We start from the raw sequence: 13840 nt of genomic DNA on the forward strand, positions 1-13840 counted from the left end.
GCTGGGTGAGATCATTCGTGGTTTTGGAGTTGGGTATCATCAATATGCTGATGATACCCAACTTTTCATTTCGACCCCAAACCACCCCAGTGATGCCCTCGCTGTGATGTCCCGTTGCCTGGAGGCGGTTCGGGTCTGGATGGGGAGGAACAGACTTCAACTCAACCCTGACAAGACTGAGTGGCTGTACATTCCGGCATCCCGGGACATTCAAAACGTTCCATCACTTTCTATGGGGGGTGAGTCTTTACCCCCCATAGATAGGGCTCGCAACTTGGGAGTCCTCCTGGATGCACGGCTTACCTTAGAAGATCATGTAGTAGCCGTGACCAGGGGGGCTTTCGCACAGGTTCGCCTGGTGCGGCAGTTGCGGCCCTATCTAGACCGGGATGCCCTGTGTACGGTCACTCATGCGCTCGTGACCTCTCGTCTTGACTATTGCAATGCTCTCTACATGGGGCTTCCCTTGAAGACCACTCGGAGGCTCCAACTGGTACAGAATGCGGCCGCGAGAGTTGTCTTGGGAGTTTCCCGGTACTCCCATGTTACACCTTTGCTCCGCGAGCTGCATTGGTTACCAGTTGTCTTCCGGGTGAGGTTCAAGGTCTTAGTGATGGTTTTTAAGTCCTTACATGGCATGGGTCCGGAATACCTCGGGGACCACCTGCTGCCGGCGTCGACTCCCCTCCGCCCCGTGCGTTCCCACAGAGAGGGCCTCCTCAGGGTGCCTCCAGTCAGAGAATGTTGGCTGGTGGCCCCCAGGGGGAGGGCCTTCTCTGTGGGCGCTCCGGCTTTGTGGAATCAGCTGCCGGTTGAGCTCCGGATGGCACCGGATCTCCGCTCCTTCCGGCGCGGGTTAAAGACCCATTTATTTGAACAAGCTGGCCTGGCCTGATGGGGAATTACTTAGGGTTTTAATATTTATATATATTTTTTATTTTTTTTTATTGTGGGCAATAATTTAATTCCTTTTTAACTTTTGTACTTTTGTAGTTTTAAGATATGCCCTGTTCACCGCCCTGAGTCCTTCGGGAGAAGGGCGGTATAAAAATTTAATAAAATAAATAAATAAATAAATAAATACCTTTCACAGTTAGATCCGGTGGTAAACCTCGTACAGTTCAAACATGCTCCCGTCTGTGGATCGCAAAGTTCCGCCAAGCCGTTGCAAGCACAAGGGCGACAATGAGGAAACCCAAAATATCCAGCTAGGCATTGATTGCATTGCTGGCCGGCTATATCCGATCGACAAGGACACTGCCCGGTTATCTGATCACACAGGGTGCCGACTGACCCTTGAGGATGACATTCACACGCTTGATTGAAAAAAAGAAAAGGAAATCATTTCAAATGGCTTGTTGGTTAGTTTGTGTAGGGTCCTTGGTACTCTCTGAGCTTGGTGGTTTTCTTGCAGATGTTTCATTACCCAACTAGGGAACATCATCACTGCTAGAAGGGAGTAGGGTTTGTGGATAGGAGGAGGAGGAGGATTGTGGGGTCCTTGGTACTGTCTGAGCTTGGTGGTTTTCTTGCAGACGTTTCATTACCCAGCTAGGGAACATCATCACTGCTAGAAGGGAGTAGGGTTTGTGGATAGGAGGAGGAGGAGGATTGTGGGGTCCTTGGTACTGTCTGAGCTTGGTGGTTTTCTTGCAGATGTTTCATTACCCAACTAGGGAACATCATCAGTGCTAGAAGGGACTGGGCCTTGCAGAGGGGAGGAGGAGGAAGAGGAGGAGGAGGAGGAGGAGGAGGAAGAGGAGGAGACCGAGACCCAGTATGCAATTATTCCAGCATCTCTACAGTTGCTTGTTGCTTCCTAATTGTACAAAGACTGATGGGAACCAAAGGGCTTCTTGAGGGCCTCCCAATACAATTTAGGTTCATACGTTTAGGATAAATGAAGTCTATCTAACAAAATGGTACATTGGACTTACTGAGACGGCTGTCGGTAAAGGGGAAAGAGAAGAGAAGGGAAGGAAATCTAAATTCTAGGCAGGTTACACTTAGGTTACAATTATTACAATTACAATAACGGAGTTGGAAGGGACCTTGGAGGTCTTCTAGTCCAGCCCCCTGCTTAAGCAGGAAACTCAAACGGCCGTCCAATGCTCTTCTTAAAAAGTGACGGAGCACCCACAACTTCTGGAGGCAAGGTTAATTGTCCTCACTGTTCAGGAAATTTCTCCTTAGTTCTAGGTTGCTTCTCTCCTTGATTAGTTTCCATCTATAACTTCTTGTCCTGCCTTCAGGTGCTTTGGAAGAATAGGCTGATCCCCTTCTTGTTTGTGGCAGCCCCTTAGAAATTGGAGCAGTGCTATCATGTCCCCCCTCGTCCTTCTTTTCATTAAAATTAAAGGTAAAGGTAAAGGTTCCCCTGCACATGCGTGCTAGTCGTTTCCGACTCTAGGGGCCGGTGCTCATCTCCGTTTCAAAGCCGAAGAGCCAGCGCTTGTCCGAGGACGTCTCCGTGGTCACGTGGCCGGCCTGACTAGACGCCAAAGGTGCACGGAACGCTGTTACCTTCCCACCGTAGTGGTCCCTATTTTTCTACTTGCATTTTTACGTGCTTTCGAACTGCTAGGTTGGCAGAAGCTGGGACAAGTAACAGGCGCTCACTCTGCTAAGCGGCACTCGGGATTCGACCCGCCAAACTGCCGACCTTCTGATCGACAAGCTCAGCGTCCCAACCCACTGAGCCACCGCGTCCCTTTCATTAAAATTAGACATACACAATTCTTGGCAACTGTTCTTCATATGTTCTAGCCTACAGCCCACCCCCCACCCACCCTGGCTTCCAATCATCTTTGTCACTCTTCTCTGCACTCTTTCTTGAGTCTCAACATCTTTTTTATATAATGGCGACCCAAACCGGATGGAATATTCCAAGTGTGATCTTACCAAGGCATTGTAAAGTGGTAGTAACAGCTCTCGTAATCTTGATTCTATCTGTCTGTTAAATGCAGCCTAGCACTGCGTTGGCTTTTTTGGCAGCTGGAGCACACAGTTGGCTCCCATTGAAGTGATTGTCCACTAGGACTCCGAGATCCCTCTCACAGTTACTACTGTTTGAGCAAGACACTACCTGTACAGTGGTGGGATTCAGCCAGTTTGCACCAATTCGGCAGAACCAGTAGCTAATTTTTTGTTGCCCAGGCCCAGAATGGACTTCCGGCAAGTGGTATCCACACAGACAACCGGTTCTTCACCTATTTGAATCCCACCACGGCACCTATACCAGGGGTAGGCAACCTTGGCTCTTTTATGACTCGTGGACTTCAACTCCCAGAGTTCCTGTGCCAGCACGGCTCAGTATGGAAACCTTTCCTTTTCCCCTCAGCATGGCTGGCTCAGGAATTCTGGAAGTTGAAGTCCACAAATCATAAAGCGGCCTAGGCCTAGGCCAGGGGTAGGCAACCTTGGCTCTTTTATGACTCGTGGACTTCAACTCCCAGAATTCCTGAGCCAGCATGGCTCAGTATGGAAACCTCTCCTTTTCCCCTCAGCATGGCTGGCTCAGGAATTCTGGGAGTTGAAGTCCACGAGTCATAAAAGAGCCAAGCTTGCCTACCCCTGATCTATACTCTACCTGTGCACTTGGTTTTCCTTCCCTAAATGTAGAACTTTTGTTTTTTTCACCACTGAATTTCATTTTGTTAGAGAAGTTTGCCTCTTTGTGTATGTGTATCCAATAAAAAGATGCCATCATTGTAGGAACATAGGTGGACATAGACCATTACTTACCAAGGCAACCTCGGGGCCCGAAGCTGTGGCTTCCAGCTGCACATTTATCACAACAGCGTCCTACAACATTGGCTTTGCATTGGCACTGGCCTCCAAGTTTTGTGCAGTGAGAATTTAGAGATCCTTGTGGGTGGCACCTGCAGGCTGTCGGGAGGAAGACACTTGATTTATGATGCCAAAGTAGAAAAAAGGGAGAAAAATCAAATTCCAGAAGCACAGGTAGTCCTTAACTTACAACAGCTCATTTAGTGCCCGTTCAAAGCTACGACGGCACTGGAAAAAGTGACTTACGACCATTTTTCACACTTACCACCTTTGTAGCATCCCCACGGTCACATGATTTACATTCGGATGCTTGGCAACTGACTCGTCTTTATGACCATTGCTGTCTCCCAAGTTCACGTGACCAACCTTTGGCTGCCTTCTGACCAGCAAAGTCAACGGGGACAGCCAGATTCACTTACTAACTTACCAACTGCAGCGATTCACTTAAGAACGGTGGCAAGATAGGTTGTAAAACGGAACAAAACTCCCTTAACAAATGTTTCACTCAACAACAGCAAATTTGGGGCTCGGTTGCGGTCGTAAGTTGAGGACCGCCTGTGTTGATAAAACACACTATACCTGCAAACACAACCGCAGCTTGAAATGAAGCGTCAGTAAACGCGGGGATGTAACATATGTGGATAGTACAAGAGGCGAGATAAAATATTTCAACAGGCAGAAAGAGGAACACTTACGGATGGCACCGTTGTGAATACAGGCAGACAAACTCGCAATAAGTTTCGCGCATGTTTCCGCCAAGATATGCGGTCCAATTTCCGAGGCGCTTTCCACGCAGCGATACTGCTGGTACTCCTCTAAATCATTTTGATCACAAAGGTTTTCCACAGAAGCAATGACAGGGAGGACCCCGATCTGTAGCACAAGTCCCAAAACATCGAAGCGTTCAGCTAGTCCTTGAGATCTGACAGTCCCTTTAACAACCCTTCAAAGTTACGACAGGCATCCCCAAATGACATATGACACTGTTTCGAAGTTACGGCGGCTGCAGAGCCCCTGCGGCCATTCGCCCTTAGGACTGACCACGGGGATGATCTTGTTTTTAGCAGTTGAAAGAAAGGAACGATGATAAGATGATTGCCCGACGGTTCGTATAAATGCATCGTAATTGCAAATAATCAATAAAGGCTCTTGCTGAAAGTGGCAAATACGGATGAGTCTGGATAATGACTCTTTCATTCTTTTGCACCTGGAAGGAACCCCAAAAAGGGCCTTCTCCGTGGTGGCTCCCTCCCTTTGGAACATCATCCCTGCAGAAATTAGACTGCCCCCCATCCCGCCCCCACTTTGATAGTCTTTCGTAAGGCCCCTAAGAATTGGTTTTGCCAGTGGGCCTGGGGCACACAGAGGGCGACGGAATCCATAAAATGGCTTATTTAACTGTGTGTTGTCACTGGGGTTGGGGTTTTTAAAAATTATTATTATTATTATGATATGCTTCCTATTGCCACTATGTATTCAAGATGGACAGTGATTAATATTTATATGTTATTTATATGTAAGGGTGTAGGTATATACATACATATGTTGTGTATAGCATGTTTAAATCTGTGTATGTACAGTATGTGTAGGCTTTGAGAGCAAGCAACTATCTTTCATTTTTAATGTGTGCCGTTGTGCCCACAGGAAAAAATGACAATAAAGGTTATCTATCTATCTATCTATCTATCTATCTATCTATCTATCTATCTATCTATCTATATCTCTATATCTCTATATCTATCTACATATACATACTTCCTTATCTCTCTCTCTCTGTCTGTCTATCTATCTATCTATCTATCTATCTATCTATCTATCATTATTTTTTCTACACTGTTTTTTATTGTTTGTAAGCCGCCTAGACTCATTGTGAGCAAGTAGGTAGCTATGTAAATTTTCCAAATAAATAAATAATAAATAAATGTCTTTAACTACTTTTAGGGCAGTGTTTTTCAAACTCGGCAACTCTTAAGACGGGTGGATTTCAACTCCCAGGATTCCCCAGTCGGCATGCCTGGCTGGCATGGAATTCTGGGAGTTTAAATCCACCCACCTTAAAGTAACCTGAAGGTAAGAAACACTGCTTTAGGAACTGATGGGTGTCCTTGTGAGCCAAAATACCTGATTCTAAGTGAATAGCTCTTTTCTGGTCTTAGGTCTCACAGCTTAAGTTGACACGTCTCCAAATTTCTTTTTTCATATTAAAAGCAACATTGGGTGTTGTCTCCTAAGTCGCGCCTAGTGCACGAACATCTGCAGCGATAGTCAACATTGTCAAAATGGCAGCCGCAACTGGGAAAGCCAAGCCCTGTGTCTTTTTATGTGCAGGGGATGAGTGTGTAATGTGTATTAAAAAGTGGTGGGACTTTAGTTGCCTGGCTAACATCGAATTTTAGGTCTGGAAGGGACCTCAGAGGTCCTAGAGTCCAACTCCTAGCTCACGGCAGGAGGCTTTATACCATCCCGGTCAAAATGATCACCCAGACTAGGGGTAGGCAACCTTGGCTCTTTTATGACTCGTGGACTTCAACTCCCAGAATTCCTGAGCCAACAACCTTGGCTCTTTTATGACTCGTGGACTTCAACTCCCAGAATTCCTGAGCCAACAACCTTGGCTCTTTTATGACTCGTGGACTTCAACTCCCAGAATTCCTGAGCCAACAACCTTGGCTCTTTTATGACTCGTGGACTTCAACTCCCAGAATTCCTGAGCCAACAACCTTGGCTCTTTTATGACTCGTGGACTTCAACTCCCAGAATTCCTGAGCCAACAACCTTGGCTCTTTTATGACTCGTGGACTTCAACTCCCAGAATTCCTGAGCGTTGAAGTCCACGAGTCATAAAAGAGCCAAGGTTGCCTACCCCTGGCCCAGGCTATTCTTGTGCCTGCCATCTTAACATCATTCAGTGGCGTAGCGTGGGTTGTCAGCACCCGGGGCAAGGCAAGTAATTTGCGCCCCCTAACCCGCTGGGCGGCCGCTGCACTGTCCCTCCCCCAGATAGTCCCTCACTCTCTCTCCGCACCGCACCGCACGCCTGGCACACCCTCCCCTCCACAGTGGGCAGCGACCCGGCGGCTCCGATCGGATTCGCACAGCCAGCACTGCAGTGAGAGAGAGTGAGTGAGCCAGGCAGGGGCAGAGAGCTGCGAGTGCGAGCGCGCCCCCCCAGATGTTGCGCCCGGTGCGGCCGGCCCCCCCTGCACCCCCCACGCTACGCCACTGACATCATTGATTATGGCATGAATGCCCCTCTGTATGGATCTTCCCCCAATATTTCTGACCAATCATAGGGTATAACTATACCATTGAGACAATAATTAATAGGCTACCATCTGGGGTGATTAAGTAACAAGTTAGCATTAATCAATTAACCTCCCCCACAAAATCCCAAACCCGATGCTCTCTAGAAGTTTGTAAAAAGAATTCTGCTTTGCAAGTTGCAAAAAAATTGCCCTGTTAGGAAAGGTAACATTAACATGGAATAATAAAAGTATGAAAAAAAATTACATTGTGGAAGCCTGGGCGATCCGCATAAAAGGAGACATATATAAGACAAAAGAGCAGATAACAAAATTTATAGATAGCAAAGGGGGAAAAGGCAGGATGTGAAGAAGAAGATAAAACAATATCTACTTCACTTTAAAAAAATATATTTTAGTGCCCATTTGCAACTGAAATTTTGCGCTCAAAACTAGTAAGTCAAGGATTACCTGTACTGTCCAATTAATGATTTAATTATTGGGATAAATTGACAGGTAATATTAATCAATCCATCAGTTAGATCAACCAGAAAACAAAAGTTGTCATGTATCACTGTCACTTACTGAATCAACCAGTATGGAGGATTGAGACTTTGCTTCAGGATCCGAAGTCTTGGTGAAATAGACATCTACAAAATATTCTGTCTTTGGCTGTAAGCATATAGGAGCAGGTAGCAACTGGATTCTGTTGAAGAGAATTAATGCATCGTTGATGGATTTAAAAATGCAGTGATTCTGGTTTTAGCATTAATTATACCAGTGTGAGGTGCGCATGTTCACGTATTGCAAATATTAACGTCCACTGAGAAAGGGCTGGTGGAATAAAAAGTGACTGAGATGCTATCAAATTATCTTTGGGATGTTGTTATCCAATACATTGTCAATACATGCTGGCTGGGGAATTCTGGGAGTTGAAGTCCACACATCTTAAGAGTTCATAAGGTTGAGAAATAATCTGTAATCCAGTGTTTAATGAACATGGAGTATTATATATCTTTGGTACCATATATCATATCTTTAGACTTTCTGTGCATGTATGTTAGTAGGTTGTTTGATTATTAAAGTTATATGCCTCTTAACTCACTATTAAATCACTCATTTGGTTCAAGCAGGGATCTTCAAACTCGACCCTTTTACGACTGGTGGATTTCAACTCCCAGAATTCCTCAGACAGCCATTTTGATGAAACTGCAGGCTTGGATACAGACCAGGGGTCTTCAATCTTGGCCCTTTTATGACTTGTGGACTTCAAGTTGAAGTCCACAAATCCTAAAAGGGCCAAGTTTGTTACCTTCCCTCCGCAGTGGTCCCTATTTTTCTACTTGCATTTTTATGCACTTTCGAACTGCTAGGTTGGCAGAAGCTGGGACGAGTAACAGGCGCTCATTCTGCTACGCAGCACTCGGGATTCGACCCGCCAAACTGCCGACCATCTGATCGACAAGCTCAGTGTCCTAACCCACTGAGCCACCGCGTCCCTATAGTCTAATCTAGTCTAGTCTATATCCTCTTCTCTTCTCTTCTCTTCTCTTCTCTTCTCTTCTCTTCTCTTCTCTTCTCTTCTCTTCTCCTCTCCTCTCCTCTCCTCTCCTCTCCTCTCCTCTCCTCTCCTATTCTATTCTATTCTATTCTATTCTATTCTATTCTATTCTATTCTATTCTATTCTATTCTATTCTATTCTATTCTATTCTATTCTATTCTATTCTATCCCCCACCCCACCCTATCTCCATCAAACCCCATCCTGTCCCGTTCCATCCCATCCCATTTACATTTTTTAAAAAAGTGAATGCAGACCTCCTTGTGGATGGTAGATCAAGAAACCGTGGTTCTTCCAGAGCAACTTGCTTCGTGCAGTGTTCACTTTCTACATGACCAGAAGACTTAACAGTAATGGTTGCTCTCCAGTCAGCTGCAGTCTGGATGTTTGGGTGAAAAACAACAACAACAACAAGATTCAAACAAATATTTTTAACTTTTTGAGAGATGTCAACAAGAGCATACTGAGTTATTGGACCAGGAATTGAAACAGCTGTTCAACAGAGGTTGAAAAGATACATCTCATGTTTACAGATCATTGTCCCCCAGGTGAGTTGATGCTACCCCCCAAAAGAAAATCATTTTTTGAGGACAACCAACTCCAACGGCATTAGCATTCAGAGGAGTGAGTGTGTGTGTGTGTTCAAAAGACAAGATGGCGATTTTGCATCTGCGCCTTATTTTTGACATTGTGGAGCACTGAGCGATAAATAAGACAGCTTTAGTAGGTGATACATTTTAATGTGGGACTGTGCATTACATACTTCTCTCCCTCTCAGGACTGAGATTTATTTATCTATTTGTATCCCATCTTTATTATTTTTAACAGTATAACAGAGTTAGGACGGACCTTGGAGGTCTTCCAGGCCAACCTCCTGCTCGTGCAGGAAACCCTATACCAGGTGTAGGCAACCTTGGCTCTTTTATGACTCGTGGACTTCAACTCCCAGAATTCCTGAGCCGGCATGGCTCAGCTTGGAAAACTCTCCCTTTCCCCTCAGCGTGGCTGGCTCAGGAATTCTGGGAGTTGAAGTCCACGAGTCATAAAGCGGCCTAGGCCAGGGATAGGCAACCTTGGCTCTTTTATGACTCGTGGACTTCAACTCCCAGAATTCCTGAGCCAGCATGGCTCAGCTTGGAAACCTCTTCTTTTCCCCTCAGCATGGCTGGCTCAGGAATTCTGGGAGTTGAAGTCCATGAGTCATAAAGCGGCCTAGGCCTAGGGCAGGGGTAGGCAAACTTGGCTTTTTTATGACTCGTGGACTTCAACTCCCAGAATTCCTGAACCAGCTATGTTGGCTCAGGAATTCTGGGAGTTGGAAGTCCACGAGTCATAAAAGAGCCAAGGTTGCCTACCCCTGCCGTAAACCCTAAACCAGGGGTCCCCAAACCCTGGCCTGTGGACCGGGAGTTGAAGTCCACAAGTCATAAAAGGACCAACTTTGAAGACCCCTGCTATACTATCTCTATACTGCTCAATTTCTCATTCCATTGAGAGGAATGTTGATGCTCTAATCAATGGTGACACAAAATCACACTATTTATATGTATTGCCTATTAAGGCCTTTTGTTTCAACAGGGATCATTCTTGGATTGTATTCTATGAGAAAATCTTTGAATCCATAATACTGATGATTGAAAATGTCATAAAGATGACAATCAAGGTAAATTTGGCAGGTTTAAATTTTAGTCTTTTGAAAACGTTTTATTAAGTCCAAGTACTTTGCCTATTTCAGAGCCCTTGTTTTTTGATCTGGGTCTCTATTAAAATACTGAAATAATTAGGTATGTAATAATTACCTCTGGCTGATAGCGAACGATGATATTAAAATGCATCAGAAATGGAATGTTGTTGATCAAAAAACGTAACCCTGCTTTGTTTCGCACACGTACAAAACCCAGTCCTGACCACGTCGCAGGTTTTCCAGGCACAACCTCTTTAATCACAATATTCAGAGCAGGGGTTCTGTCGAATGGAAGTGAATTCTGAAAGATGATTTTAGAATAACAACTTTATTCTAGTAGCAAAGGGCATCCAGTCTTGCTTCAAGGAAACACACTGGCAGAATCAGCACAAAGCTTTTTAGTCTCTGCTCTGCCTCCTTCAGTGATCTCTTTGGAATGAAAAGTCTGTATTTTTCTGCTTCACATACCCATTTTAAAAAACCCGGAATGGATTAAGATCCCAGCCACCTCAATTTTAGAGGGAGTAAAACAAAATAAATGAGGATAATCTCCATTTACGCTTAAACTCAGTTATTGGCTTAATGTCATGGTTCCAACAGATGAAACTCTTTAAAGAACTTTGAGGCATTGTTTGCCTTAAAGAATCTTTGGCATCGGCACTAACATAGTCGAAGCCAAAAACTAACTGAGTTCCTCTCCCCTGAGCACATAGTATCAAAGCACAATTCCCTCCCCCAATTAACAGTCATAAATCACATTCTCCAATTAGTTTGAAACGCAGACTTCCCCTCCAGTTCTCCAGCCCAATTCTTATCATCTCTTATTTCAATAACCTTGGTTCTCACACGAGGTTCAGTACTGTTATATCTAGCTAAATGCTCATGCACATTCCTCCCCCCCAGCATCATCTAACTCTTAACTCTAAGAGTAAAACATAAGAAGAAAATGGTTGCATCTCCATCTGTTGTCAAAGCAAAAGCATCCGATGTTAGCAGCATTGACAATGATAAGCAAGGTAGATGGAGAAGAGCAGATACAGTTGGCGGTGGAGTTAAATGAGTCATCCACCTAGAGTCATTATGTTGCCACAAAAAGTTTAAGTTCAACGCCACCCAGAGTCACCTTATAAGGGAGATGGGCAGTATAGAAGTCAAATAAACAAACAAATAAATAAACAAGCTAAGAAGATCGATATATATTCATATTGTACTTGCCATGTGTCCATATTTTAGACTACCCATAAGAGTTTGTTCTTAGACTGATAACTCATAGTATGACTGATACAATTAACTGTCAATCATAAAAGACCAGGTCCACACATGAAGGTCCAATTAAACTGATTTATTGCTACTCATGCCTATGTACAGAAACCTGCTCAATTAATGGTTGGCACTTGCTTGGAGTTAGATATGGGTCAACGGCATTCAAGGAGGGTTGAACTTAGTCTGCTTGTGGCTACATAGGGATTCTAGGCTGATACCTCTTTTAACTCCGCCCCCAGGTTCTGCCCCCCTCCTGAAAAATCCAACTGCAAGATAGTTAATGGTGAAGCTACTTGCCACTTGGCTGACTCACAACAAGGCAGTTAGAAAATATGAAGAACAACGTCTGCTAATATATTTGAGTATAAATTGCTTTTTGGGTGGGAAATAGTTCACTTGCCAGAATTTCTGTAACTCTGTCCCATTCACCTCTTTAAACTTGCTAATACCGTGGTGAGAATTGTGCTCGGGGAGGAAAAAAAATTGATTTTGTTTTGACAAATGCCAGAACAAAACATCACACCGACACTGAAATACATTGTAAGGGAACAGATTCCTATTTGTATATAACTTCTAGTCAATTGATGTCCATTGAGAATTTGACAGACTAAACCTTGCTCCCTTGAAAGAAAAAAAAATGATGAATTCTATGAATCGGATTATTTAATATTTAAGAAAATATCAGATTTACTTGTCCAGCTATCGGCTTTCTGAGGCCCCTTTTCTTAATCTTCTTTAAGACAATTTTTCCATTTTCAATTGTGAAATCGTAGCCTCGTTGCTGAAAATAGACATCACAGCGTGGCATGGCTGTTGGCTGAACCTTTATAAATATATTAAAATGATAATAGTATCAGAATCTGAGAGTTAGTGTTAGAAATGCATTCCATGAATAATGAGGCAAACATGGAAAGGGCAGAATTTGAACTGTATCTCGTTTTCCCTGTAAAAATGGAACTTCCTGTTGTTTGGAACAACAAAAAATTTTAAATGGAAGAAAGTTAAACCTCCGTTTTCAGAAATTATTATGCTAATGAAAGGAAACAAAAATCACAAAGAGAAAGAGAAGTAAGATTAAGTTGCCCCAATTAGGAAAAGCTACTCTAAATGTGACATCCACAAATATATATATTTCCTTTTTATGGCCCTTTAATCGAGGATGGAGCTGAGCATTGATTGGCTGGATGCCCTTCCTGATGCCTATGTGGAGTTCAGAGCAAATATTTTCTCTTTGTGCCCTAGCACTGTTGGCGCAGTGGTTAGAATGCAGTACTGCAGGCTACTTCTGCTGACTGCCAGCTGCCAGCAGTTCGAGTCTCACCCGCTCAAGGTTGACTCGGCCTTCCATCCTTGCGAGGTCGGTAAAATGAGGACCCAGATTCTGGTGGGGACCATACGCTGACTCTGTAAACCGCTTAGAGAGGGCTGTGAAGCGGTATATAAGTCTAAGTGCTATAGCTAAGTGCTATCTGCCTAGGACTGAACTCTCAATCTTCTGAGTGGGAGGCACTCCTGCCAGCCACAAATAAAGAAAATGCACTAGTTTCTTTTTCCTATACTTTTTCCATTTTTTATGTTGTCTTCTGCCTCCTGCTGGTCCAAAATGGACTATCCTACACATTTCTTAATCTCTACCATGTGTAACCCAGTGCGTATTAATTAAAATACCAAGGGCAGAGGTCCAAGGAGTGGCGTTGAATCTTCAGCTTCATATATGTAATAATCCAAAGGTAAGAAAAAATAGCCTACAGCCGGTTCACTACAATGACGGCCTACTATATTAGGTCGGCAGTCACACTGTCCATCGGTGGGTGCGCACCTAGGAAGAAACGACAGCGGAAAATAAAGTGTGAAAAGAAGCTAAAGAAGATTAAGCTATGCCTCTGAAATAGTTTTCTGACCAATTAATAGCGGCCAATATTCCAAATCATCTTAAAGGGGGCTTATAGATCATATGAGACTAAAACCATACACATTATGGGCCTTTCCTCAAGATTTTGTTGTTGTTAGTTGCGAAGTCATGTCCAACCCATCGCGACCCTATGGACAATGTTCCTCCAGGCCTTCCTGTCCTCTACTATCTTCTGGAGTCCATTTAAGCTCACGCCTACTGCTTCAGTGACTCCATCCAACTACCTTGTTCTCTGTCATCCCCTTCTTCTCTTGCCCTCAATCTTTCCCAGCATGAGGCTGTTCTCCAGTGAGTCCTTCCTTCTCATTAGGTGGCCAAAGTCTTTGAGTTTTAGCTTCAGGATCTGGCCTTCTAAAGAGCAGTCAGGGTTGATCTCCTCTAGGACTGACC

The 13840-nt window shown here is 44.2% G+C and overlaps 1 protein-coding gene across 1 annotated transcript in view; it reads right to left on the reverse strand.

Annotated features, from left to right (window-relative positions):
* LAMB4 (laminin subunit beta 4) overlaps window positions 1–13840 on the reverse strand; it is a gene marked incomplete at both ends in the record, with an annotated part of 71517 nt that overhangs the window by 24237 nt on the left and 33440 nt on the right. The window contains 8 exons of the mRNA XM_083366539.1: window positions 1085–1316; window positions 3745–3888; window positions 4485–4662; window positions 7617–7737; window positions 8849–8970; window positions 10391–10576; window positions 12230–12361; window positions 13207–13357. Coding sequence (XP_083222665.1) covers window positions 1085–1316; window positions 3745–3888; window positions 4485–4662; window positions 7617–7737; window positions 8849–8970; window positions 10391–10576; window positions 12230–12361; window positions 13207–13357 — 1266 coding nt within the window. The remainder of the gene's footprint in view (window positions 1–1084; window positions 1317–3744; window positions 3889–4484; window positions 4663–7616; window positions 7738–8848; window positions 8971–10390; window positions 10577–12229; window positions 12362–13206; window positions 13358–13840) is intronic.

The sequence above is a fragment of the Vipera ursinii genome, assembly GCF_947247035.1.
Source record: "Vipera ursinii genome assembly, chromosome: 6".
Classification (NCBI taxonomy): Eukaryota; Metazoa; Chordata; class Lepidosauria; order Squamata; family Viperidae; genus Vipera; species Vipera ursinii.